Consider the following 23682-nt stretch of genomic DNA (forward strand, 5'->3'; position numbering starts at 1 on the left):
AGAAGTCCCTAACATTTGGAACATTTATGGTTATTCTTTCACAAATGATTTAATACAACAGGCACAGCCAATCACATAGCACCCATTTACCAGAAGGAAAACAGAGGATTAGGGTTAGGGTTATCCACAAGTAATTTTAGGTCCTGCTCTAACTCCTCAGCTAAACTTTGAATTTTGTTATTGTGAGTCTAGCATATTTCCAAACAAAACACAGTCCCATAGTCTTATGACAACTAATAAAATTGTTAGAAATATATATTTGCATTACTACCATAATTATTACTATCTAAAAATAATAAAAAATAAAACCAGATAGGACAATAACTTGGTGTGGCACCGAAATTTTTTTTTTAAGTATACATTCGCACTCTGGTTATAATCCAACAGTAACAAAATTTACCACTTTACCGCATTTCAAGCTGCAATCTCCAATTGGAGGCGTACTTTGAATTACACACCTTATTTAATTTGTAGATTTTCTTGTTCTTTTCCATCTCTTACATTTTTAAATATCTTGCCCACTGAGGAAAACAGTCGTGCCATTCTGATTAGTTCTCAGAAAGATACTGCCCTATTTGTGCGTTGGGTTTTTTTTTATAGACCAACATGATTGTTGTTGCTTTTAATGAGCAAAAAAAGTATATTGTACAGTCCAGAAGTTAATAGGAACTACACAAAGATGCAGAAATGTAAATTATTGCTTTTAATCTATTGCATAGGAAGAATCAGATGCAATAGCTGATTTTTGTCAGCTTCAGAGAATATCTATGTCTTCAGTTTAAAGGCAGATTTTTTTGTACAACTTTACCATATAAGTCAAAAGTGCTATAGTATTGTAAGAAACAAATGAAAATAATTTCAATCCAGGTAAAAAAGCTACATCTTTATTTTCATTTTTCTTATAGAAAAAAAGTTCACTTCAGTTGTTTAATAAACTATTATTCCAGTTCTTTAAAGGCTATATTTTTTCTATAAATTTAAACATCAAAGTGGAATGTTATCTATTAGTTTAATATACACTGCTAAAAAAAATAAAGGGAACATAAAAATAAGACATCCTAGATCTGAATAAATGAAATATTCTTATTAAATACTTCGTTCATTACATAGTTGAATGTGCTGAAAACAAACTCACACAAAAATTAGCAATGGAAATCAAATTTAGCAACCCATGGAGGTCTGGATTTGGAGTTACACTCATGACCTCCCTACAACGCCTGGGCATACTCCTGATGAGGTGGCGGATGGTCTCCTGAGGGATCTCCTCCCACACCTGGACTAAAGCACCCCCCAACTCCTCGACAGTCTGTGGTGCAACATGGTTTTGCTGGATGGAGCAAGACATGATGTCCCAGATGTGCTCAATTGGATTCAGGTCTGGGGAATGGGTGGGCCAGTCCATAGCATCAATGCCTTTGTCTTGCAGGAACTGCTGACACACTCCAGCCACATGAGGTCTAGCATTGTCTTGCATTAGGAGGAACCCAGGGCCAACTGCACCAGCATATCGTCTCACAAGGGGTCTGAGAATCTCATCTCGGTACCTAATGGCAGTCAGGCTACCTCTGGCGAGCACATGGAAGGCTGTATGGCCCCCTAAAGAAATGCCACCCCACACCATTAGTGACCCACTGCCAAACCAGTCATGTTGGAGGATGTTGCAGGCAGCAGAACGTTCTCCATGGTGTCTCCAGACCCTGTCACGTCTGTCACATGTGCTCAGTGTGAACCTGCTTTCATCTGTGAAGAGCACAGGGCGTCAGTGGCGAATTTGCCAATCTTGGTGTTCTCTGGCAAATGCCAAATGTCCTGCACGGTGTTGGGCTGTAAGCACAACCCTCACCTGTGGACGTCGGGCCCTCATACCACCCTCATGGAGTCTGTTTCTGACTGTTTGAGCAGCCATATGCACATTTGTGGCCCGCTGGAGGTCATTTTGCAGGGCTCTGGTAGTGCTCCTCCTGTCCCTCCTTCAACAAAGGCGGAGGTAGCGGTCTTGATGCTGGGTTGTTGCCCTCCTATGGCCTCTTCCACATCTCCCGATGTACTGGCCTGTCTCCTGGTAGCGCTTCCATGCTCTGGACACTATACTGACAGACACAGCAAACCTTCTTGCCACAGTTTGCACTGATGTGCCATCCTGGATGAGCTGCACTACCTGAACCACTTGTGTGGGTTGTAGACTCCGTCTCATGCTACTACTAGAGTGACAGCACCACCAACATTCAAAAGTGACCAAACTATCAGCCAAAAAGCATAGGAACTGAGAAGTGGTCACCACCCACAGAACCATTCCTTTATTGGGGATGTCTTGCTAACTGCCAATGCTTTCCACCTGTTGTCTATTCCATTTGCACAACAGCATGTGAAATTGATTGTCAATCAGTGTTGCTACCTAAGTGGACAGTTTGATTTCACAGAAGTGTGATTGACTTGAAGTTATATTGTGTTATTTAAGTGTTCCCTTTATTTTTTTGAGCAGTGTATATTCACTGCAACAAGTATCAGCTAGAAGTTAGGTAATATTTTCTACACTAGCACTCAAATGTCACTACAGTCATAAAAGTAAAGTGATTACTGAGACATGGACAATACAGAATTGCTATCACTTATACCAACCTCAAATACTGTTTATTAAATATCCAAAATAGCACATATCAAGATGGACTCAACTAATTTGGAGGAGCCCCAAGCTTTGCAGAGGTGGGAGAAAGTATTTAATGGGGTACCTAAAACTACAAAATCTACAGTATTTAATTGTGAAGGATTGGGGAGCTACAAAAGAGCCATGAAAGAATTTGAAAGAATATAATAAACTTTGTGAAATAAAAGGGGTGACTGTTTATAAAGATTACTAGGTGTAAATAGAAATACACATTATTTCCATAAGCAAGGAAGATAAAGCAGCAATGGTTAACTTGATTATTTTATTTAAAGAGGAAAATGTGTTCTTATTTGGGTATCACTTCTGGAATTTGTACTTTGAAGGAAAAAAAATGAAACTCTTATTTTGGTTTTGTTGATTAGAGAGATTTGGTGTTATAGAAATGGCTGGTTATATATTAATGTGTAAAAGCAAAAAGTTGAGGCTGGAGTGTGTTTATCTTGTATTGAACTAGGAAGAGTTGAAAAGAGCTTTGGTCTTACCTAAAACGCATCTTCTAGTTGTACGGGAGGAGAATCCAAAGCATGGGTTGCCTCCTGCTTCCCTGCTTGAAGACGGAGGCAATCAAAGTTTAGTCCAGTCCCCTTTCCACTGCACATGCCCAGTTTTTGATGAAGGCTGATGATTGACTTGGAGAGTTCTTTGGTGCTCGTTCTTGACCGTTCTGAGCTTGGGACAAACTATCTAAGGGTGGGATTTGGATTCTCCTCCCATACAACTAGAAGGTGCATTTCAGGAAAGACCAACGCTCTTTCTCAGTTGTACAGGTTGGAGAATCCAAAGCATGGGACATACCCAAGGTAATAGTCCTGAGGGTGGACCAACTCCTTGTCCTGAGCCCCCATCTCCATGTGAACTCTCTGCAAAACCCTTCTTCCAAAAGATGCTTCTGCTGATGCGAATATAGCCAGCTCATAGTTTCTGATGGAGATGGTGATGCCCACGTCGCTGCCCTACAGATCTTCTCAATCGAGGCTTGTGTGTTCCATGCCACTGATGTGGCTGCACTCCTGGTTGAGTGTGCTGTTATTTTACCTGGCAGCTGTAAAGATTGGCTTTTGTAAGCCCTTGTAATACATGTCCTGATTCATCTGCCTATGGTTGATGGTGAAACCTTTTGTCCTAATGAACTCAGTCTAAATGAAATGAACAATGCTTCCGTCTTTCTAATGGGCCTTGTTCTCTTAATATAAATGCGTATTGCCCTCTTCACGTCTAAGGCGTGCCACTTCTTTTCTAGGCTATGGACCGGTTCCAGACAGAAGTCTGGTAGTACCAACTTCTGTGCTCTATGGAACGCAGAATTGACCTTTGGGATAAAGGTCAGATCCAATCTTAATACTACCCTGTTAGGGTGGACTATACAGAGGTCCTCCCTCACAGATAATGCTGCTAATTCCGATATTCTTCTGGCTGATGTTATGGCTACTAGGAAATCCACCTTAAGGGTGAGTGAGGGCAATCCCACTGACCTCAGTGGTTCAAAGGGCTTTGTCATGAGCGCCCTCAGCACCCTTGTCAAGTCCCAAGTGGGGTACCTGTGTATCACTTGGTGGTTTTAGATTTGTTGCTCCCTTGATGAACATACAGATCAGGGGATGTTGTGTGAGGGACTCCGATGTCCTACAACCCAATACTGATGCTATCGCTGCTACCTGCCTCCGTAAGGTGTTAGGAGTTAGACCCTTTTCCAGGCCTTCCTGGAGAAAGTCCAGCACTTGTGTAACTAACACTGTAATTGGGTCTATCTGCCTCTTGGAACACCAGGTTCCAAATGCTCTCTAGTAGCATCATAAATTCTATAAGTCAATGGCCGCCTGGAGTGTTGGCTGAATATTCTAATTGCTTTAGTGTGGCCCTCTCAAGTGCAATACGGTTAGTTGGAGCCACTGTGACTCCAGGTATTGTATTGCTCCCTGGTTCTGCTCTACCTTGTCTGGGGGAATCCTCCATGGTATGGATACCGACAGATCTAGTAGATCTGCGTACCAAGACCTCCTGGGCCAGTGAGGTGCTCCAAGTAAAATCTCTGCCCCTTCCTCTATCACTCTCTTGATTACCTTTGGTACTAACAGAAGTGGGGAAAATGCATAAAGCAGCCCCCTAGGCCATGCTCCTCAGAGCGCATTGGTCCCTTCCGCCGCCGGTGTTGGAAATCTCAAGTAGAATCTCAGGAGTTGTCCATTTGCTATAGACGCTAACAGATCCAGGACTGGTTTGCCTAATCTGTGTGACAGTTCCCTGAACAAGTCTAGGTGTAGGTGCCACTCTGAGTGGTCGACCGTTGTTCTGCTGAGCCAATCTGCCTGAGTGTTCTCCACTCCCGATATAAGTTCTGCTCTGATTGATAGATGTATCTCCGCCCAGCAGCCCCATCGTTCTGCTTCTTGTATGAGTGCTAGGGATTGAGTGCCTCCCTACCTGTTGATATGCATCTTTGCGGTCACATTGTCCATTAGGATTAACACGTGTTGTCCCACTATTCCTGACTTGAAAGACCTTAGGGTCAGGTGAGTTGCCCTGAGCTCTAACCAGTTGATGTTGTTCTTGAGGTCTGTCTGAGACCACTCTCCCTGTGTAATTTGGTTCTGACAGTGGGCCCCCCCAGCCTACTAAACTTGCATCTGTTGTGATGGTCAGTCAGGTGGGTTCCTTGAACCCACATCCCCTGATCATGGCCTGCAACCTCCACCACTGGAGTGACTGCTTCACTCTGGGAGGGATCCACACCTTGGTCTCTGCATTGCCCTTGCCTGCTCTCTGGTAAGGTAATAGGAACCACTGTAAGGTTCTTGCATGCAGTCTGGCCCAAGGTACTATTGAGATGCACAATATCATCTTCCCTATGTGACAGTAGGTCCAGGGTCACCCATGGGCTGTGACCACCTGACTTATCAAGGATCTTTTGCTGTTGTGTCATTCCTGTGATAGGTAAACCTCACAGGAGCTGGTGTCTATTACTGCTCCTAAATGTTCTAGCCACCTTGTCGGTTCTGGGTGGCTCTTTTCAAAGTTCACCGAAAATCTATGTTCCTGTAATGTCTGTATTGTGGTTTCTAAGTCTCTCTTTGCTCTTAGAGTCGATGTTGAATGTATTAATATGTCGTGTATGGGTTTTGTCCTGATATAAGCTGCTACCACTGCCAGTACCTTGGTGAATGTCCTTGGTGCTGAGGACAGGCTGAATGGTAGAGCTCTGTATTGGTAGTGACTTCCTGTATAACAAAACTGCAGGAACTTTCGGTGCCTCTTGGTAATTGGTATGTGCAAGTAAGGTCTACTGATGATAGGACATTCCCCTCTCGGATGCTCCCTAGTATAGACTGTAGGTATTGCATCTTGAATCTTTTGCACACTATGTGTCTGTTTAGTAATTTGAGATCTAGAATTGATCTCCACCTCCCACCCACCCCGACGTTTTCTGTACAACAAACAGGTTTGAGTAGAACCCTTGTCCCTGTTTGCTCTTTGGTACCACTTGAATAGCGACAACTTCACCCAGACTTGATACATTTTATTTCCACAGATCTGCCTGGCCAAGAAACTTCAAGCAATAATTTAATGTTTGGTTAATGCATCAACAAATATCCCTTAACTGAACTGATTTTAATCACATTGTTTTCTTTAAGAATGTAAATATGTTGGTACGTAAGCTTATTTGTATCACAGAAAAACTTTAAAGCTGTATTTGCTTTGACATAAAATGCATTATGTCAATTGTCTCAATGATAGTAATTCTGAAACAAATTAAAAAACTGTTTTGAAACCTACTGTCAAACCTAGTCAAATAAACATAGAAAACCTCTGTATGGAGAGAGTCACATTGTTCAAATTATCTTCTTTTCCCATACAAAAAGTGGAATGCAACAACAACATTCAGAACAAGTAGGATAAGGGAGGGAATACACTGTTTCTAAACCATTACTGTTACACTATTGCCATGATGGTGAATCTATGGCACAGGTGGCACGCACAGCCATTTGTGTGGGCATGTGAGTCCCAGCAAAACTTACCTGCACTACTCATGCGCACGCCTCCCAGCTGATTTCCTGCCCATTTGAGGCAGTTTTTGGCTCACAGAGGCTCGAGGGAAGCCTCTGCAGCCCCAGGAGACTGAAAAATGGGCCCATTTTGGGCCCATTTTTTGGCTTCCAAAGGCTGCAGAGACTTCCCTCGAGCCACTGGGAGGGCAAAAACAGCTTACCCCGAGCTCCAGAGGCCTTCCAGAGGCTGAAAGCAGGCATTTCCGGTATTTCCAAAGGCCCATTTTTCGGCCTCCCAAGGCTACAGAGGCTTCCCTCGAGCCTCCGGGAGGGCGAAAAAGGCTTCAAACAGGCTGAAAATCAACTGGGTGGCACACCCATGCGTAGTGCAGGTAAGGGGAATGTTGCGCATGCATGCGCAGTGGGATGGGGCGCATTGCACTGTGGGTGCTGGCACACACACTTTTGGCACACCAGAACAAAAAGGTTCACCAACATTGCACTATTGCATCCAAGAACTGAGATTACACCAAATATGATATCTACAATACGCTGGCAAAGACAAAATGGCCCTTCATTGTAGACTATCTGAAGCTTTCTCGCATGCCCAATTGTATTCTTCACTTAATGGGGGGAAAAAATCAAAATAAATATTTGAATGGCACATATAACAAGAGCTTTGCAGAAGAGGGTTATTGTTGCTGAAGCATATAATGTGACCCAGTATGCTTGCAAAATATTTAACTAGCTCAGCCTTCCTCCAATCTGGTTCCCTCCAAATGCTGCAGCAGCAGCTTATAATTACCAAAATTCCAAGCAAGCCAGTGAATTTCTGGATTTAGTTGAATTATTGAATTGTATTCCAGCACATTTGGAGAACGAATCTGCTTCCTAATTCATACATGAATAATACAGAATGAACCATAAACCAAATGTTTTTTTTTTTTATGGAATTCATTGATCAGGAAGACACTGTAGATTATAGTTATAATACGTTTAAGTTATAATCACTTGAATATAAAACTTTCAATTGCTGTTCTTTATTCTTTCATTTTTTACTACAACAAAACATTTTGTAACTTCAAATGACCATACATAAGGAGTTCTTAATAATCAAATTAAAAATAAGGAAAAGAAAATGAAATGTCTCCCCCACCTTTTTTTTTAATCAGGATGATAAAATGTTCAAACCCACTGTAGTTTCTATGTAAGGTTATCTGTTACCAAGGCAACAGTGCATGTCTTAGTACTAATGGCCTGTCCTTTTGCCAGGCAACAAACAGCCTTGTGATGTAACTGCACCTGTCTCAGCTATGCGTTGCTATGGAGGCCTTCTAGTTACTATGGTTACCATCACGCTAATCGCCTAGCAAGGGCAGACATACAGCCGTTGCCTGCAAAAGCCCAGCTGTTCTTCCCAATCTCTGCCTGAAGATTGATTGTTTGGGCCATGTGATGGAACGCACGGCTCAGCAGAGATGCTCAGGCACTTTATTAGAGTTACCAGAATGAAATTACATTGCAAGTTGCCACTTCTTAAAGGAATATTATAACTGAAGGGTGTAACTGAACCCCCAAATCTCAATCTTAGTAAGCATTCAAAAATTGCTATCAGACAATCATTTGTGTAACTGATGTCTGGGCTCAAGAAAAAAATGAAGCCATGGCTCTATTTTATACAGTTTTCACAAAACATTTATTATTCATAACTATCTAACATCATGCTAAGTGCTACAGCAATTATGGATTCCAAACTTCCTATAACAAATCACATATTTTCAAGCAGATTTGAAATGTGGCAGGTTTTACATCTGCCATACCTTTTTTCCACTGCAGTAGAACAAAACGACAAACTGATCCATGAAGGTTTTTTATTTCCTGCTATTTTAAAGTTACCAGACCTGACTGACCCTTTTACCAAACAGAAAAGCACTATGGCAACTAACATAATTGCTCACATTTGCTTTGCAGAGCAGGTAACCACAACAGCAGCAGTTTAAAAACAAAACAAAACACATACTTTCATCACCTGGAAGCCAAAGTTTATAATGAGGCAATCTTCCAAACATAGCATTAGAGAGAAAGATTCGGCAGCAATCTATCCACTCATGAAAGCATTACATGAAAAGCTGGAATCTTTTCTTATACTTCACAGCTTCTAACACAAGTACAGAGATTTTTGATAATAATTACAGAAGCAGTGCAACATAGAGTAATTAATTGAAGTGGACATGTGATTTTCATCAAAACTGGTAAGAAATTCTATAGTACAAAGTAGGGCTGTAAGAATACCTATGGATTGGCAACAGGTGGGGACCTACCTTTTTTATAATTAATGCAACCATATATGACTGGGATTGGCAGGCTCTAGTTTTTGTTGATTATCATGTAGTTTTGAGAGGACCACTCAATGTATTCAGGTAGTTTGATACACTCAAAGAAAAATGCTGAATAAGCCTTACTCTGAACATCAATTGGTGGGAATAACCTTGATATGACTGCAAGCCCCAGCATTTTTTTTTTAATTATGTCTAAGAAGTTGTCATAAGCAGGACAGTATGTCTATGGAGATTCTTAGTAATCCAGGTCATGGTTGTCCCAAAGATGTTTGTTTTTTTAATGGCAACTAGATTTTTTTTTCCTTGAAGATGTTCTGCATTCTTATCCAAGAAGCTTCTTGGATGAGGATGAGAATACAAAACGTCTTCAAGGAAAAACAAAGTCCAGTTGTTTTTTTGAAAAGGCACCTTTGGGACAAGCAGGGCAGTACTTTCCTAGTTTTTTCCCTACTTTTTGAACAGAGGTATCTTAGAATTGTGAGGCCAATAGCTATTTTATTCTTTTAAATACATTCTAAGGCTTATATGGTAAGGTAACCGCTAAATATTTTAAAAAATTGATCTGATTCTTGATTTTGCAGTAGTGAACACTAAAGAAGGAAATAAATTATCAGTCTGAGGATTACATGCCATTTATTGGATGCAGGTTGCTCATTTCTACTTCGGCCACTTATCATACATTAGTTAAATTTTACTTATTTAAAAATTGCATGTATGCATTCCTTCTAGATTTAACATATTTGAACAGATGAATTCACTTGCAAACCTGAAGTCAGTACATAGCTGATTTACAGACTTTGCCATGTTCATATAAAGATATATTCAAGTTTTCTTACCTTTGATATGCCTGAGGAGATGCTGGAGGTGTGCTGAACACATGGGAATATGGGTGATAGGGTGTCTTTTTCAAAGCCTGGATAAGATTTTGTCTATATTCTGGGTCTATACACCACAAAGACCCCTTGCCAATACTCTGCAGAGGATAATACAAAAAAATCATAATTTTAAAATAATATATTTTTCACATTTCTCAGAACACCGAGAATATTTCTTCCTGCTCATAAAAGAAAGCAGATCTCATTCTTTGACATAAATTTCAGAGAAAATCCTGCTGCACTTCATTGCTAATGTTTAGGAGATACAAATGCTATTTGATATTAAAAATGGTAATAGCTCTTCTTGTTTAGATTTTTATCCTGCCTTTTAAAAAAGATATACAACTTAAAGTGGCGAGCATACCAATACTCCTTCCTCCTCCTATCTTCCCCACAACAATCACCCGAAGTGGGTTGGGTTGAGAAATGGTGGCTGACACAGTCACCCAGGCATTTTCCATGCCTACAGTGGGACTAGAACTCACAATCTTCTAGTTTCTAGGCTAGCACCTTAATCGCTACATCAAACTACTTCCCTAATTTGGGGGGAAATTCTCTTTCTCCACAAGTTGTTTAGCAGGGGGCGGAGAATCACAGTCCGGATGGATAATGAATAAACTTCTCAGATTGAACTTCTGTTGTGGATATTCTAAAAGAAAATTGGAGACAGTGGTTTTGAACACTAACCATCAATGAAATAGTTTTGATTGTACAGCCAGAAGACATTAATCCCATTCTTTACCATAACCTTATCAACTTTCTGCACTGTCTGATTAGTACCATAGCTCCAAAAGTAATAATCTAAATAAACTTGGGTAGATAAACGTATTTAAGACTGTTATCAGTTTGGGTGCAGCTGCAGTACGGCTTCTGGTCCGTGGTCATGTCTCATCATCTGTGTGGGTATGAGTCTGCTTTCTACGTGGAAGTTTGGTGGTAGCATCTTGTGTGGCCCTCGTGGGTGTGGGTCTGGTGTCATTCTTCATGTTAAGTACTCATTTGTTAATTAGGGCAGGTTTCCAAATGGCTGGTAGGTGGGAGGTATCATCTCGTTTACTCATGCTGTGTGGGCGTTTTTTCTATCTCTATGGCTTCTCTGATTATTCTGTTGTTGAAGTGTTCAGTTTTGGCGATAGTTCTGGTATTTTTAAAGTCAATCTCATGTCCTGTGGCTTTGAGGTGTTGGACCAGGGAAGAGGTCGGTTCTTCTTTTTGATTGAGTTCTTGTGTTCTTCAATGCGTGCACTTATTCTTCTGTTGGTTTGTCCAATGTATGTGGTGGGGCAGGCGGTGCAGGGGATTTGGTATACTCCTTGCTTTTCTAACTCGATTCTGTCTTTAGGGTTTCTTAGGATGGTGGTTTTTCTTCTTCTTGTGCAGAATCCTGTCTTAATGTTGTGTTTTTGAAGGATCTTGCTGATTTTGTCTGTAGTGCCTTTTATATATGGGAGGAGGGCTTTGCCGTTCTCTTGTTCTCTGTCTTAGATTTTGCTTGGGGTTTCTTTTTGAATTAGGTGGGTAATCTTTCTTTGGAATCCATTGACTGTTAGTATGTTAGTGAGAGCGTGTAGTTCGGTTTTTAGGTGTTGTTCGTCGGCTACGCATTTTGTTCTGGAGATGAGTGTCTCGGCTACAGAATTGATCTGTGCTGGGTGGTGGTGTGAGAGTGCATGTAGATAGCGGTTTGTATGTGTTTTCGTCTGCTAGATGGTATGTCCTAGGGAGCCATTGGATTTTCTGTATACTAAGACATCTAGGAAGGGAAGTTGATTGTTAGCTTCTGTTTCCATGGTGAATTGTATTTTGAGGTGTAGGCTGTTGAGGTGTGTGAGGAAGTTGGATATAAATTACTATCCAACACTGAACACTCCAGCAATAGAATAATCAGGGAAGCCATCGAGATAGAGAAACACCCCCATAACATGAATAGACGGGACGATACCTCCCGCCTACCAGACATCTGGAAGCTAGCCCTCACCAACAAACAAGTCCCAGCCACGAAAACCAACACCAGACCCAAAACAACACAGGACATCACCGCCAACCCCCCTCATCAGACCCAGGCCCAAGCCCATCCTATAAACGAAGGACAACCACCATCTAGAAAACAGACCACGGCTGCTTCGCCAGCTGTCACACACCCCAACCCCAAAACCAAACAAGTTGACACGTGCCAAGAACACAGACCCAGACCCCAAACTCGACGCCAGACTAAAACCCAGAATGCTACATCACAGCCACCCGCTCAGGATATCACATCAGAAAACTCAGGAAATTACACCACAAGAACTCAAGAAGTTGCAACACAGCAAATGAACCAGGATATCACAGCACAAGACCAAGGATACCACAGCAATAAGTCTCACAAGGTCATCACACAACCCATTACCCAAGCCGTTACTAGACAGGCGGCTAATGGAAAAGAGATCAAAACACAAACGACCCAGGAGATTACAACACAGGACCCAGGATACCACAACAAAAGAACTCACAAGCCCATCACACAACCCATTACCCAAGCCGTTAAAACACGAGAGGCTAATGGAAAAAAGATCACTACAAAACAAAAGACCCAGGAGATTACAGCACAAGATCCAGGATACCTCCACAACAAAACTCACCAGGCCATCACACAGTCCATTATACCAACATCAACCCCATCAACCAATCAAGAGGCAGCAGCGCAGCCAACCAGCCCAGCACACCAGCCCCCGTCTTTATAGAGACGGCAGCTCCAATCACATACTGTTTGCACTGGCACAAAGCCGAAAGCACCAGCCTGAGGATGGCGAGTGGGACCTCGCCGAAACGTCGCCAAGATACTCTTAATCTTACACAGGAAAAGACCCGAACATGTGTGTGTGTGTGTGTGTGTGTGTGTGTGTGTGCGTGTGTGTGTGTGCATGTGTGTATGTATGTATGTATGATGTATGTATATATGTATATGTGAGATATAGATACAGATATATATACACACACACATATACATATATGGTTTATCCTAGATCTGGTACCCATTGATATGAGGATGGGGACAATACTGCATGAGCCCAACCCAACATGTTATTTATTGATGATCCTTTTAATCTGACAACTCTTTCCTTTCCCCTCGTTATATCAGCTGCTTTTAAAACATCAGCATGTTGGATACCATCTGGACTATAGCTTATAACACTGCAATATACAAATAGCACTGTTTGCAATATTATATAATAATTCAAGAAAAAGTTCAGAGCACAGTGGTTCTCAACCTTTTCTTCACCATGGAACCCCTTTAAATATTCTTTGTGGTCACGGACCACCAAGACTTAACTCTGCGAACAGGTTGAGAACCACTGACGTAAAGCATAAATTTTAATCTTAAGCTTGTCTAATTGGCTGCATTTAGAGTTAATTCTAATCCATGATTTTAATAACCATGGTCTGCTGAACAAACCATTGGTGTACATACATTAAAAGTAAACTAACCACAAATATCAGAAGGGTATCTAGCTCAATTGTACATTTATTTTTAAATTATTGATGCTGCTCTTCTAATTTAGATATTCCCATGGCAACTTACACCATACACACAAACAAACAAAAAATTAGATTTATTAAAATGAATAAATTGTATTATATATAATAAGATCAATAAAAACATTAGCTGGAATATTTGTAATGTTTCTATTGATATTTAGCACATTAGTGGTGGTTCAGTGGCTAAGACGCTGAGCTTGTCGATCAGAAAGGTCGGTAGTTCCGCAGTTTAAATCCCTAACACCATGTAATAGAGTGAGCTCCTATTACTTGTTCCAGCTTCTGCCAACCTAGCAGTTCAAAAGCATGTAAAAATGCAAGTAGAAAAATAGGGACCACTTTGGTGAGAAGGTAACAGCATTCTGCCCGCCTTTGGCATTTAGTCATGCTGGCCAAATGACCACAGAGACGTCTTTGGACAGCGCTGGCTCTTCGGCTTTGTAACCGAAATGAGCACCACCTCCTAAGCCAGAAACGACTACTACATATGTGTGGGGGGAACCTTTACTTTTACCTATATTAACTAATGATTCTTGTTTTCAAATTAATTAATTTTGGATATATTTCTATATGTCCCTGGAGAGATATTAATTTTGTAATTTATTTATTTAATTTATACAGTCGCCTATATTGAACTAGCAACTCAGGGTGGTAAACTATAAGGCCTGCATCTGGGTAGTCATTTTTTGTACCTAAGCACAAAACAATACTAAAACCATGATTCTAAATATAATCTTGGGAAATGGATGTGAAAATATAGAATATGCATTCCATCAAGCACCAGGGTTTCCATTCATGATAACTATTGCTGTTTAATACTTGTATCTTAAACTGGGACTGGAAACAAAGACCCAGTGAGATTTGACTAAAGCAAATATAACAAGTTCATAATGTAATTCAGTTTGGTATAGTGGTCAAGGCATCAGGCTATAAACTGGGTGACTGTTAATTCTAGTCCAATTTTAGGCATGAAGCCTAAAGATCTTGGGCCAATAACTCAGCCCTAGGAAGGAGGCAATTGAAAACCAGTTCATAAAATCTTGCTAAGAAAACTGCAAGGACTTCTTCAGGTGGTCACTGGGAGGTAAAAACTGATTCAAAGGCACGCACACACATTCAAAAGTTCCTAATAACTAAATCATGATTCGGCAATTATGAATACATTGTCTACTTTTGTATTGTCTCCCTGGCATACATATCCTATTTTCTAGTTTTGAACAAAATCAAAATAGTTTTTTTTTGTATCACAGAATTAGAAAGCATAGCTTGGAGGAAAAACGGCAGTAAAGTAATTTCCAAGCAATGTTTTCAAGTCTGAAAGCCAGCTAAGGTCTCCTCAAATCCAAAATGAAATTGGAATTTAGAAATAGAGATGACAAGAACTGGCTTCTTTATCTTCAAAACAAAGATAACTTAAATTGCATACATTCTAACAATCTCAACTGCACATATACAAAGATATATCATACAAATGGGCTAAAAATATATGTATTATGCATTAACAAATATCCTCTTATATCATTACTATAATACATTCCTGTATTATGGAAAAATATTATTGAACACCTGCTAGGTAAAAAGTTGGGATATAAATCATCAGTATTATGTAACTTTCTTGTAAACAAAAAAACCAATGGCATGGACACATAATTATTGATAAACCTAACCTAATATTTTGTAGCACATCCTTTTGAGGCAATAACTACAATCAAATGCTTTCTGCAGCTTTGAAGGAGACTTCACTTCTCATCTGGCAATTCGACCCATTCTTGAGCAAATTATTTCAGCTTTCTTATGTTCAGACGATTCCTTTTCCCAACAGTAAGTTTCAGCCCTTTTCATAATTGGTCTATTGGATCCAAATCAGAATTTATAACAAGCCACATTAAAACAATCCAATGTTGGTTTTCAACCATTTTTGGCTTCTCTTAAATGTACGTTTTGGGTCATTATGTTGCTAGTGGGCGCATGACCAGAAACTGAGACACAGCTTTCTAGTACTAGGTATTATATTTCGCTCCAGAATGCTTTGATAACTTCTGATTTCGTTGTATCTAGCACAGATTCAAGGAACTCAGTACCAGAGGCAACAAAACAACCTCATAACATTATAGAACTTTCTATATGTTTCACATTAAGATGGCATTTTCTTTAAAAGTGTTGTTTTTTTCTTCTTTGAACATATCTGCTGTGACTTACTAAATAGTTCTAATTTTATTTTGTCTGTCCAAAAATCAGTCTCCCAGAAGAACTGTCAACTTCAATGTGGATCTACTGTGTCTATCAAAAGTGGGGTCTTCCACCACAGAAGCTAACTTTAAGACAGATGGAAAATGTATAGTGTAACTTTATATTGTGGTATCTTGATTTTGGAAATTAGCCAGGATTTTTTCTGATTTATTTTCTTGCTCAATCATTGAAACTATTCTTCAATTCAATCTGGGGTTTGTTTTTCTCTTGGAACTATGTCCAGGGAGGAAAAAGCAAAGTCTCTGCTCTATAGACTATGGAACAAAGAATGACGGATGACATTTATGTGTGTTAGTTTCAACTTATTTCAGAGCAAATTGGGATTATTTGGGAAAAGTCAAAGGGACCCCATACTTTTGGCCACATCATTTATCATTTTAAAATGTTATAACTACACAAATTTTAGTCAACTCTATTGTTGAACTTACGATATTTTAAATAATTTATCTATCCAGAAAGTCTAAATTTCATGAGCATTGTTATTATTTAACTCTTTCCTGGCTCTGCTTCACCAATGTCTTCTGGGATTACCTGAAAAACTAGAGCTCTAAATCCATTGGGAATACTCAAATTTAGCCCAAATAGCGCCAGGTGATTTTAGTGATGTGCACTCTTCTCCTGCTTTGGCCAGTATGTCTTGTGTTAGTACCACAAGTACCATTTTATAGTGTCTAGGAAGACCACATGTGGAATATTGCACCAAGTTTTAGTCACTACAATGTAAAACAGATGCATTCTAGAAAGCGTGCAAAGAACAGCATAAAAATGATTAGAGAACTGGAAGCTAAAACATATGAAGAAAGACTACAGGATTGGATATGTATAGTTTAATGAAAAAAGGAATAGAAGCAACATAATAGCAATGTTCCAATATCTAAGGAGCTGCCACAAAGAAGAGGGGGTCAAACTTTTCTCAAAAGCACCTGAAGATAGAACAAGAAGCAATGGATGAAAATTAGATCATCCAACAATGGATGAAAGTAGACCAGGGGTCTGCAACCTTAAGCACTCAAAGAGCCATTTGTACCAGTTTCCCACAGGGGAAAAAAATACCGGAAGCCATAAAACCTGGGTGGGCATGGCCAACTCGATGTCACTCACTCCCACTCAGTCACATGATCCCCTAGCCACACCTACCCAGCCACAAAACCCTATGTCTCTCTCCCCATCTCTCCCCTCTCTATATCTCTCTGCCTCTCAGCTGTTCAGCTGAAGTCCAGAAAGAAAGGGAAACAAAGCTCCACTGCAAGTAGAAAAGTCTTTATTCGTCCATATATTATTCCAGGTTCGGGTAACAACAAGCATAAAAAATGATAGTAAAGTCAGCTCTGGAGCACGTCGCAGCCAGAGCTGTATTTATACACCAGATAATAATGTAATAAGTTTATCCACCATCCAGTGAACGCTAACGCTTACTTTCCGGTCACTATGTAATCCTCGATACCATGCATTCTTCTGTTAATTATCCACCTGCCTTTACCATACCCTCGCCACAGCACACTCTCCATATCCCACCAACTCCCCTGTGCCCTCCCAGTGTATATTCACCCCCTGAGGTCATTATTTTAATGGTCAGCATGTTCATCGCTCTGCCGATAACTGCCTGCAACATGTGCTGGTTAAGCATCTGACATCATCAGGACTCGTCGTCCATCTCCATCGGCAATTCCGACCCGGTGTCGGTCGGCTGGCAGGTGCTTCCTACCGCGGTAGAATACTCAGACGCAGTGGAATGCTCAGTGTCACGGCTCCAGCATGCCATGGGGACGTGACAGGCGGCCCCCTCTACCAGGAATCCGCCTGCAACACAGTAAAAACATCAGTGTTAGTGACATCTATGATAGTTAATCTAATTACAATGTGGGCCCAGGTTTGTCAGGGTATGTATTATTGAAACAACGCACTAAACAATCTGCATATACATAAGATGCCTTCACCCAGGATGCCTCTGAGACCGGATATCCTTTCCAGCGTTCTAAATATTGGATATTATTCCTTCTTTTGAGGGAGTCAAGAATTCTATCTATTTCAATTTGATCCGTATTTGATCAGTGGTTTCTTTTTTCTATTTCAGGCGCTTCGTTTTGGGAGTCAATGGTTTTCAATAAACTGATATGAAACACTGGGTATATACGACCCAACATTGATAGTAACTTTAACTCGACCGTGACAGGGTTAATGATTCTTGTAACTGAGAATGGGCCCAAGTATTTGGGTCCTAATTTCTTACTGTTCAATTTCAGCTTAATATATTTTGTTGAAAGGTATACTCTATCTCCAACCTGAAAAGGTTTATGGTCTTGCCACTTCTTGTCAGCATATGTTTTATAATCCATCGCTGTTTTATCCAGAGCTTTTCTGACATGTACCCAACTAGCCTGTACCCGTTGTGCCCATTCTTGGACACTGATTGGGTCATTGGGGTGACAAGTAAAATCCGGTAATGGGCTAAATTCCAGGTCATTCACCACATAAAATGGACTGTATCCTATACTATTGTATACCGCGTTATTATATGTGACTTCTGAAAACGGTAACAATTCCACCCATTCCTGTTGTAGGTAAGACACATATGATCTTAAGTATCTTTCTACCATAGCATTCACTTTTTCTGCTGCGCTATTTGTGCTTGGATGATAGGCCGAACTTAATCCCTGGGATGACCCCAACAAGCGGAGGAATGTTCTCCAGAATTGTGCAGTGAACTGTACTCCTCTATCAGAAATTACTTGTCAAGGGGTTCCATGTAATCAGTAAACCTGTAGTATAAACATATTGGCTAAGGTCTTAGTTGATGGTAAACCCTTACAAGGTACAAAATGTGCCTGTTTCGAGAATAAGTCGATGATAGTCCATATAACTGTATGACCATTACTGTTTGGTAACTCCACAATAAAATGTTGTGGTTCAGATACTGTTTGTAACAACCCTAATGGCTTACCCAGTCTTGGTTTGGATATCGCACAGACATGACTTTTTTTTACATGCTTCTCTATGTTGAGCCTCATCTTTGGCCACCAAAATTGTCATCGAGCTAAAGGCAAGGTTTTTAAAAACCCAAAATGTCCGGCCTGTTTGTCATCATGACACTTTTCCAAAATATAATTCCTACATTTCTCTGGTACATAAATCTTGTTTCCTCTCCATGCCAAATTATCTCTATAGGAACCCAAGTCAGCATTACTGATAATCCTATCTGTTTGAGTAGCTTCTCATAACATATCCTGCTTTACATCCTTTAATCGTATGGCTTGTCCCATGTTTCTGGGTATGGTATCTGATATGAGAGGCTGAACAATCACGTCTCAGATCATGTTGTATTGAGGTAAACGAGACAGGGCATCCTCCATGAAATTTTGGCCCCCTGGTACGTGGCACAGATGAAAATTAAATCGCTTGAAATACATAGCTCATCTAACCTGTTTGGGAGATAAACGGGGGCGCTTTTGTAAAGCCTCCAAATTCTTGTGATCTGTCCAAACTTCAAAAACTTCTTTTGTGCCTTCTAACAGATGTCTCCATGTATGTAATGCCCACTTCACTGCAAAAGCTTCCTTTTTCCAAATTGCCCTTCCTCTCTCTTGGAGTGAATTTACGGGAAGTATAAGCACAGGGTTGCAACATTCCTTGTTCATTTAGTTGTAAAAGGACAGAGCCGACAGCTACGTCGCTGGCATCTGCTTGAACAACATATTGTTTCATGGGATCAGGATGTGTGAGAATTGGTGCCTGGGAAAATAATGCCTTCAGATTGTAAAATGCTTGTTGACACTTTGTGGACCACTCAATTTTTTGACCGGGTGTTGGCTTTGTTTTCTGATTCTTTGTTTGTAGCAGTTGCATTAATGGCAACTCAATGCTAGTGAATTGGGGCACAAACTGCCTATAAAAATTCACAAAGCCAAGGAAACTCTGCAATTGTTTACACGTTTGTGGGATTTCCCATTCCAAGACAGCAGTCACCTTGTTGGGATACATTTCCCAACCATCACTGGAAATACTATACCCAAGATAATCTAATTTATTACATAAAATTCACATTTCGACAATTTCACATATAATTTAGCATCTAATAAATTTTTTAATACACTTCATACTAACTGTACATGTTCTTCCAAAGTCTGCGTGTAAATTAGGATGTCGTCTAAATAAATGAGTACTCCCTGATATAAATGTTCATGCAGTACCTCATTGATTAGCTGCATGAATACCATTGGGAGAAGCCTGAAACCCAAAAAGCATCACCTTCAAATGGAAACTACCCAGGGGACAGTTGAAGGTAGTTTTCCATTTGTCTCCTTGTTTGATACATACCCTGTAATATGCTTCACGCAGATCTAACTTCGTGAAGACTTTTCCAGTAGCTAAGGTGGCCAATAATTCGCTAATTAATGGTAGAGGATGTACATTTTCCACACATACAGCATTAAGCACTTTAAAATCCACACACAAGAGCAAAGTTCCATCCTTTTTCTCCCTAAATAACACCGGGGCTGTTATATGTGATCTTCCAGGTTGTATGAAACTGCGAGCTAGGTTTTTATCCAAATAATTCCTCATCTCCTCCATCTCCTTGGGAGTCATAGCATAGATATGGGGCTTAGGTAATTTCACTCCTGGGATTAATTCTATAGCACAGTCCGTTTTGTGGTGTGCGGGTAAGATTTTGCACTCCTCTTCACTGAATACCTTTGCTAAATCCTGATACTCAATCGGATCGGGGAGATTTGGGTGTTCAACTATGGTGGCTGCTAATTCTTTCCGTGTATTCAGTGTGGATTCCCCTGGACCTGACTGAGGGGTTTTTGGTCCTACTACAAGTCGTAAATGACAGCAACCACCTTCCCACCATATAGTGGGCTCCCACTTATCCAACCATACAAGTCCAAATATCAGTGCCTCGCACATATGTGGGACAACAATAAACCATAGATGTTCCCAATGAGTTCCAATTTCTACTTTAACAGGAGTAGTCATCATCATTGCTGGGGATCCACCAAGCAGGGACCCATCCACCTGTTTGAAATTCATTGGCGTAGGCAACCGTTCCACCCGTAAGTTCAATTCATCCACCACTCGTTGGCTAATAAGACACCTGACAGCCCTTGTCTATCAGTCCCCATATCTACCCCTCAGTCCCGTGTTCACGCCTTCCAATACCACTGGTATCACAAAAGGACGTACTGGAGCACTCACCATAGTATCGACGTGGCTTTCCTCACCACTATCATACAACCCTGAAACAACCCTGGGTTGACTCCGTTCCTCCAATTGATGTTGTCTTGATGGTGATGCTTCTCCCTTCAGTTTTAGAGTTAGTCCTTGTGATTTTTCAGCACCAATTCCCTGTTTCCTAAAGCTGAATTTTGTCACTGCTCCGACAGGTGCCTTTGCCGTTTTTTTCACACACTCATTGGCAAACTTGGGGCATTCTAATGCCCTATGTCCTATTAGGTTATATCTGAAACACCTAATCGCCGGTCAGCCCCTACCACCCGGTGGACCATCTCCTTGCCTGCTCCGACCTCCCATAACACCAAGATCAGCTTATAGATTTTTCGGATTGGTTTGGGCTTGGTTCTGAACTCCCTCAGTCCAACATCCAATTCAACCGCAGTTCTGTACCATTCTGTCAATCGTTGAGGGACTCCTCTATATAGACAAGCCTGTCTTAAACTATGATCCAACCCAGCACAGAATTCCCAGAGCAGCAGACACTCAGGCCAGAATCTTAACTTCCCAGCTAAACGTCGGAATTCCTGTATATACTCAGTTGCTGGTCTCCCATCTTGCTTCAACACCATGATAGCTCCCTCAGTTTGGTGGACGTGAGACCTGTCCTCAAAATGATTGCAGAGTGAGTCCAAAAAAAGATTTACATCTATCAATTCTCTGGCCCATTCACTATGTAATTCCGCGACCCAGTCCGCTGCATCCTCAGTTAAAACCCCCGTGATAGCTACCACTATGGACCATTGTGATGGATAGCAAGAGGCATATAATTCTAGGTGATTGACAACTTGGCTTAGGAACAGTGTGATACGGTCTGGGTTACCGTCAAATGTAGTTTGCAATGGTGGTGGTCCCCACACCATGCATTGTGGCCACTGGCCAGACATCCCCTGATGACCCCAGGAACCCTCCTGCTGTATACGGCGAGATGGTGAATCCCCTCAAACAAAACTTGATGACATATGCTTGGTACCTCCTGTCCTGGGTTCTGATGGCCCGACTACATCAGCTAATGATGCATCAAACCCAAGTGTAAAGTCACTTCCAGTCCTTTTACTATTACATTCTCTTCCTTCTCTAGGGATGGAACTGAAATAGGAAGTATCATCAATACGAGCTCCTGACTTCTCCCATCTACTCTTTGGGCTGGGGTCCTGTATACTTAGATCTCCATACTTCATGCACAATAGTTCTATAGTACTGGCTCCCAAACTGGAGGTGGAGGTACTCCAGGCATCTTCTTCAACTATCCTCCTTTCCCTCCACTTCTCAAAAACTCCAGCATTGAGAGGTGAAAAGGCAGGGGTTTTTCCACGAATACCTCGTGCCCCACACTCCTCCTGGAGCTCCAAATCACTCCTCCTTTCGTCCCTTGTCTAGGGCCAAAGAGTTTTCCATGCCTCCCCTTCCATGTCTCTGCGTAGTTTAGGTCTAGTAACTCTTTGTATATCCTTGAGAATATCCCCAGTATCACCAGTAGATGGCGGTTCTCTGCTCACAAGCCCATCTGTAGACTCACGCACTTCGCTGTCCTCTGGAGACGTCTCTTCCTCATCCACCTCAGATGCAAACGGCAAATCTGAATCCACATTTGTGCCTCCCGCCATCACTCCTCAATGCAGCAACACCGAACAACCAATGGAGGGAAGGAGGGATGACAGGAGCATAAAAGGATTTGAGAGACTGCCCTTCTCCCCCACTCTCTGTATCTCTCTCCCCACTCCCCCCCTCTCTCTGTATCTCTCTCTGTATATCTCTCTCCCCCTCTCCCTATCTTCCCCTCTCTCTGTATCTGTGTGTGTGTGTGTGTCTATGTCTATGTCTGTGTCTGTCTGTCTCTCTCCCTCTCCCTCTCTCTCAGAAAGCCGTGGCTGGACCAAGCCAGCAAGCTCTCCTTGGGGCTCTCCGCTACTCCTTTTATTTCTTCTTTTTGGGGGGAAATATTGGCTGGCTGAGGAATGATCACCAGCCGCAACGGAGGCTTCCCTTCAGGCAATCCTCCTCCTCCCCTCCTTCTCTTGCAACCCTCTGGTGGGCTGTAGTAGGGCCAGGAGGGTGCACATGCATGGGGAGACTCTTCTTAAGCAACTCTTCTCTGGCTGCTCTGCGTGTGCCTTTGCTGTGCTTTGGCGCTCGCTTGAACGTCTTCCCATGTGTGCGCACCCTCCCGACCCTGCCACAGCAGGCCAGAGAGTCGCGAGAGGAGAAGGAGGGAGAAGACGTTTGCCCGAAGGGTTGCCGACACCCAAACTAGATCTCTCCTGGGTCTAGACTAGAAAGAGATCCAGACTAGAAAGAAGGAAAATTTCCTGGCAGTTAGAACACTTAATCAGTGTTAACAGCTTGCCTTCAGAAGTTATGGGTGCTTCATCAGTGGAAGATTTTTAGAAAGAGATTCATCTGAAATGGTATAAGATATCTTGCTTGAGCAGAGTAGGACTAGAAGATCTTTATGGTTTTCCAACTCTCTTGTCCCATTATTCTGTTATTCTTCTTCTCTGAAGGATATATGGGTAATAACAAGCCATAATAATAAAAGAGTTTCCAGGGAATTGGAAACACTCGGCACTTAGGGGCCTTCAGTTCTGCAGATTAAATGGGTGTTGTGAATGATGTTACTGAGAGAAAATTCACATATTGGGATACCCAGAGGTTATGCATCATCAACTCTATGTTAACATCATGGGATTTACTTAATAAGACACATTAAAAGCCAGATTGAGCATTTATTGTTCCACCTGGACTGTAACTATCCCATTCAACTAATGTTGGGAGCCATGGTTTTCAAATCAGCCACAGGATTAAATGTCCCCTATGAA

The 23682-nt window shown here is 41.4% G+C and overlaps 1 protein-coding gene and 1 long non-coding RNA gene across 4 annotated transcripts in view; one reads left to right on the forward strand and one right to left on the reverse strand.

The window, feature by feature from the left end:
* The window catches only part of FOXN3 (forkhead box N3), a 107409-nt gene that overhangs the window by 23612 nt on the left and 60115 nt on the right, over positions 1-23682 (reverse strand). Inside the window, exon 3 of the mRNA XM_087922085.1 lies at positions 9824-9960. Coding sequence (XP_087778211.1) covers positions 9824-9960 — 137 coding nt within the window. The remainder of the gene's footprint in view (positions 1-9823; positions 9961-23682) is intronic.
* Positions 8698-23682, forward strand: part of LOC148128251 (uncharacterized) — a 44317-nt gene continuing 29332 nt past the window's right edge. For 2 of the 3 annotated variants that reach the window (XR_015741121.1, XR_015741120.1), the window contains exons 1-2: positions 8698-8900; positions 15063-15202. This is a non-coding gene — a long non-coding RNA (uncharacterized LOC148128251). Of the gene's footprint in view, positions 8901-15062; positions 15203-17705; positions 17781-23682 lie in introns of all 3 variants that reach the window. The other variant, XR_015741119.1, reaches the window with a different exon arrangement.

The sequence above is a fragment of the Pseudonaja textilis genome, chromosome 1, assembly GCF_049901715.1.
Source record: "Pseudonaja textilis isolate UNSWEBS1 chromosome 1, rPseTex1.2, whole genome shotgun sequence".
Classification (NCBI taxonomy): domain Eukaryota; kingdom Metazoa; phylum Chordata; class Lepidosauria; order Squamata; family Elapidae; genus Pseudonaja; species Pseudonaja textilis.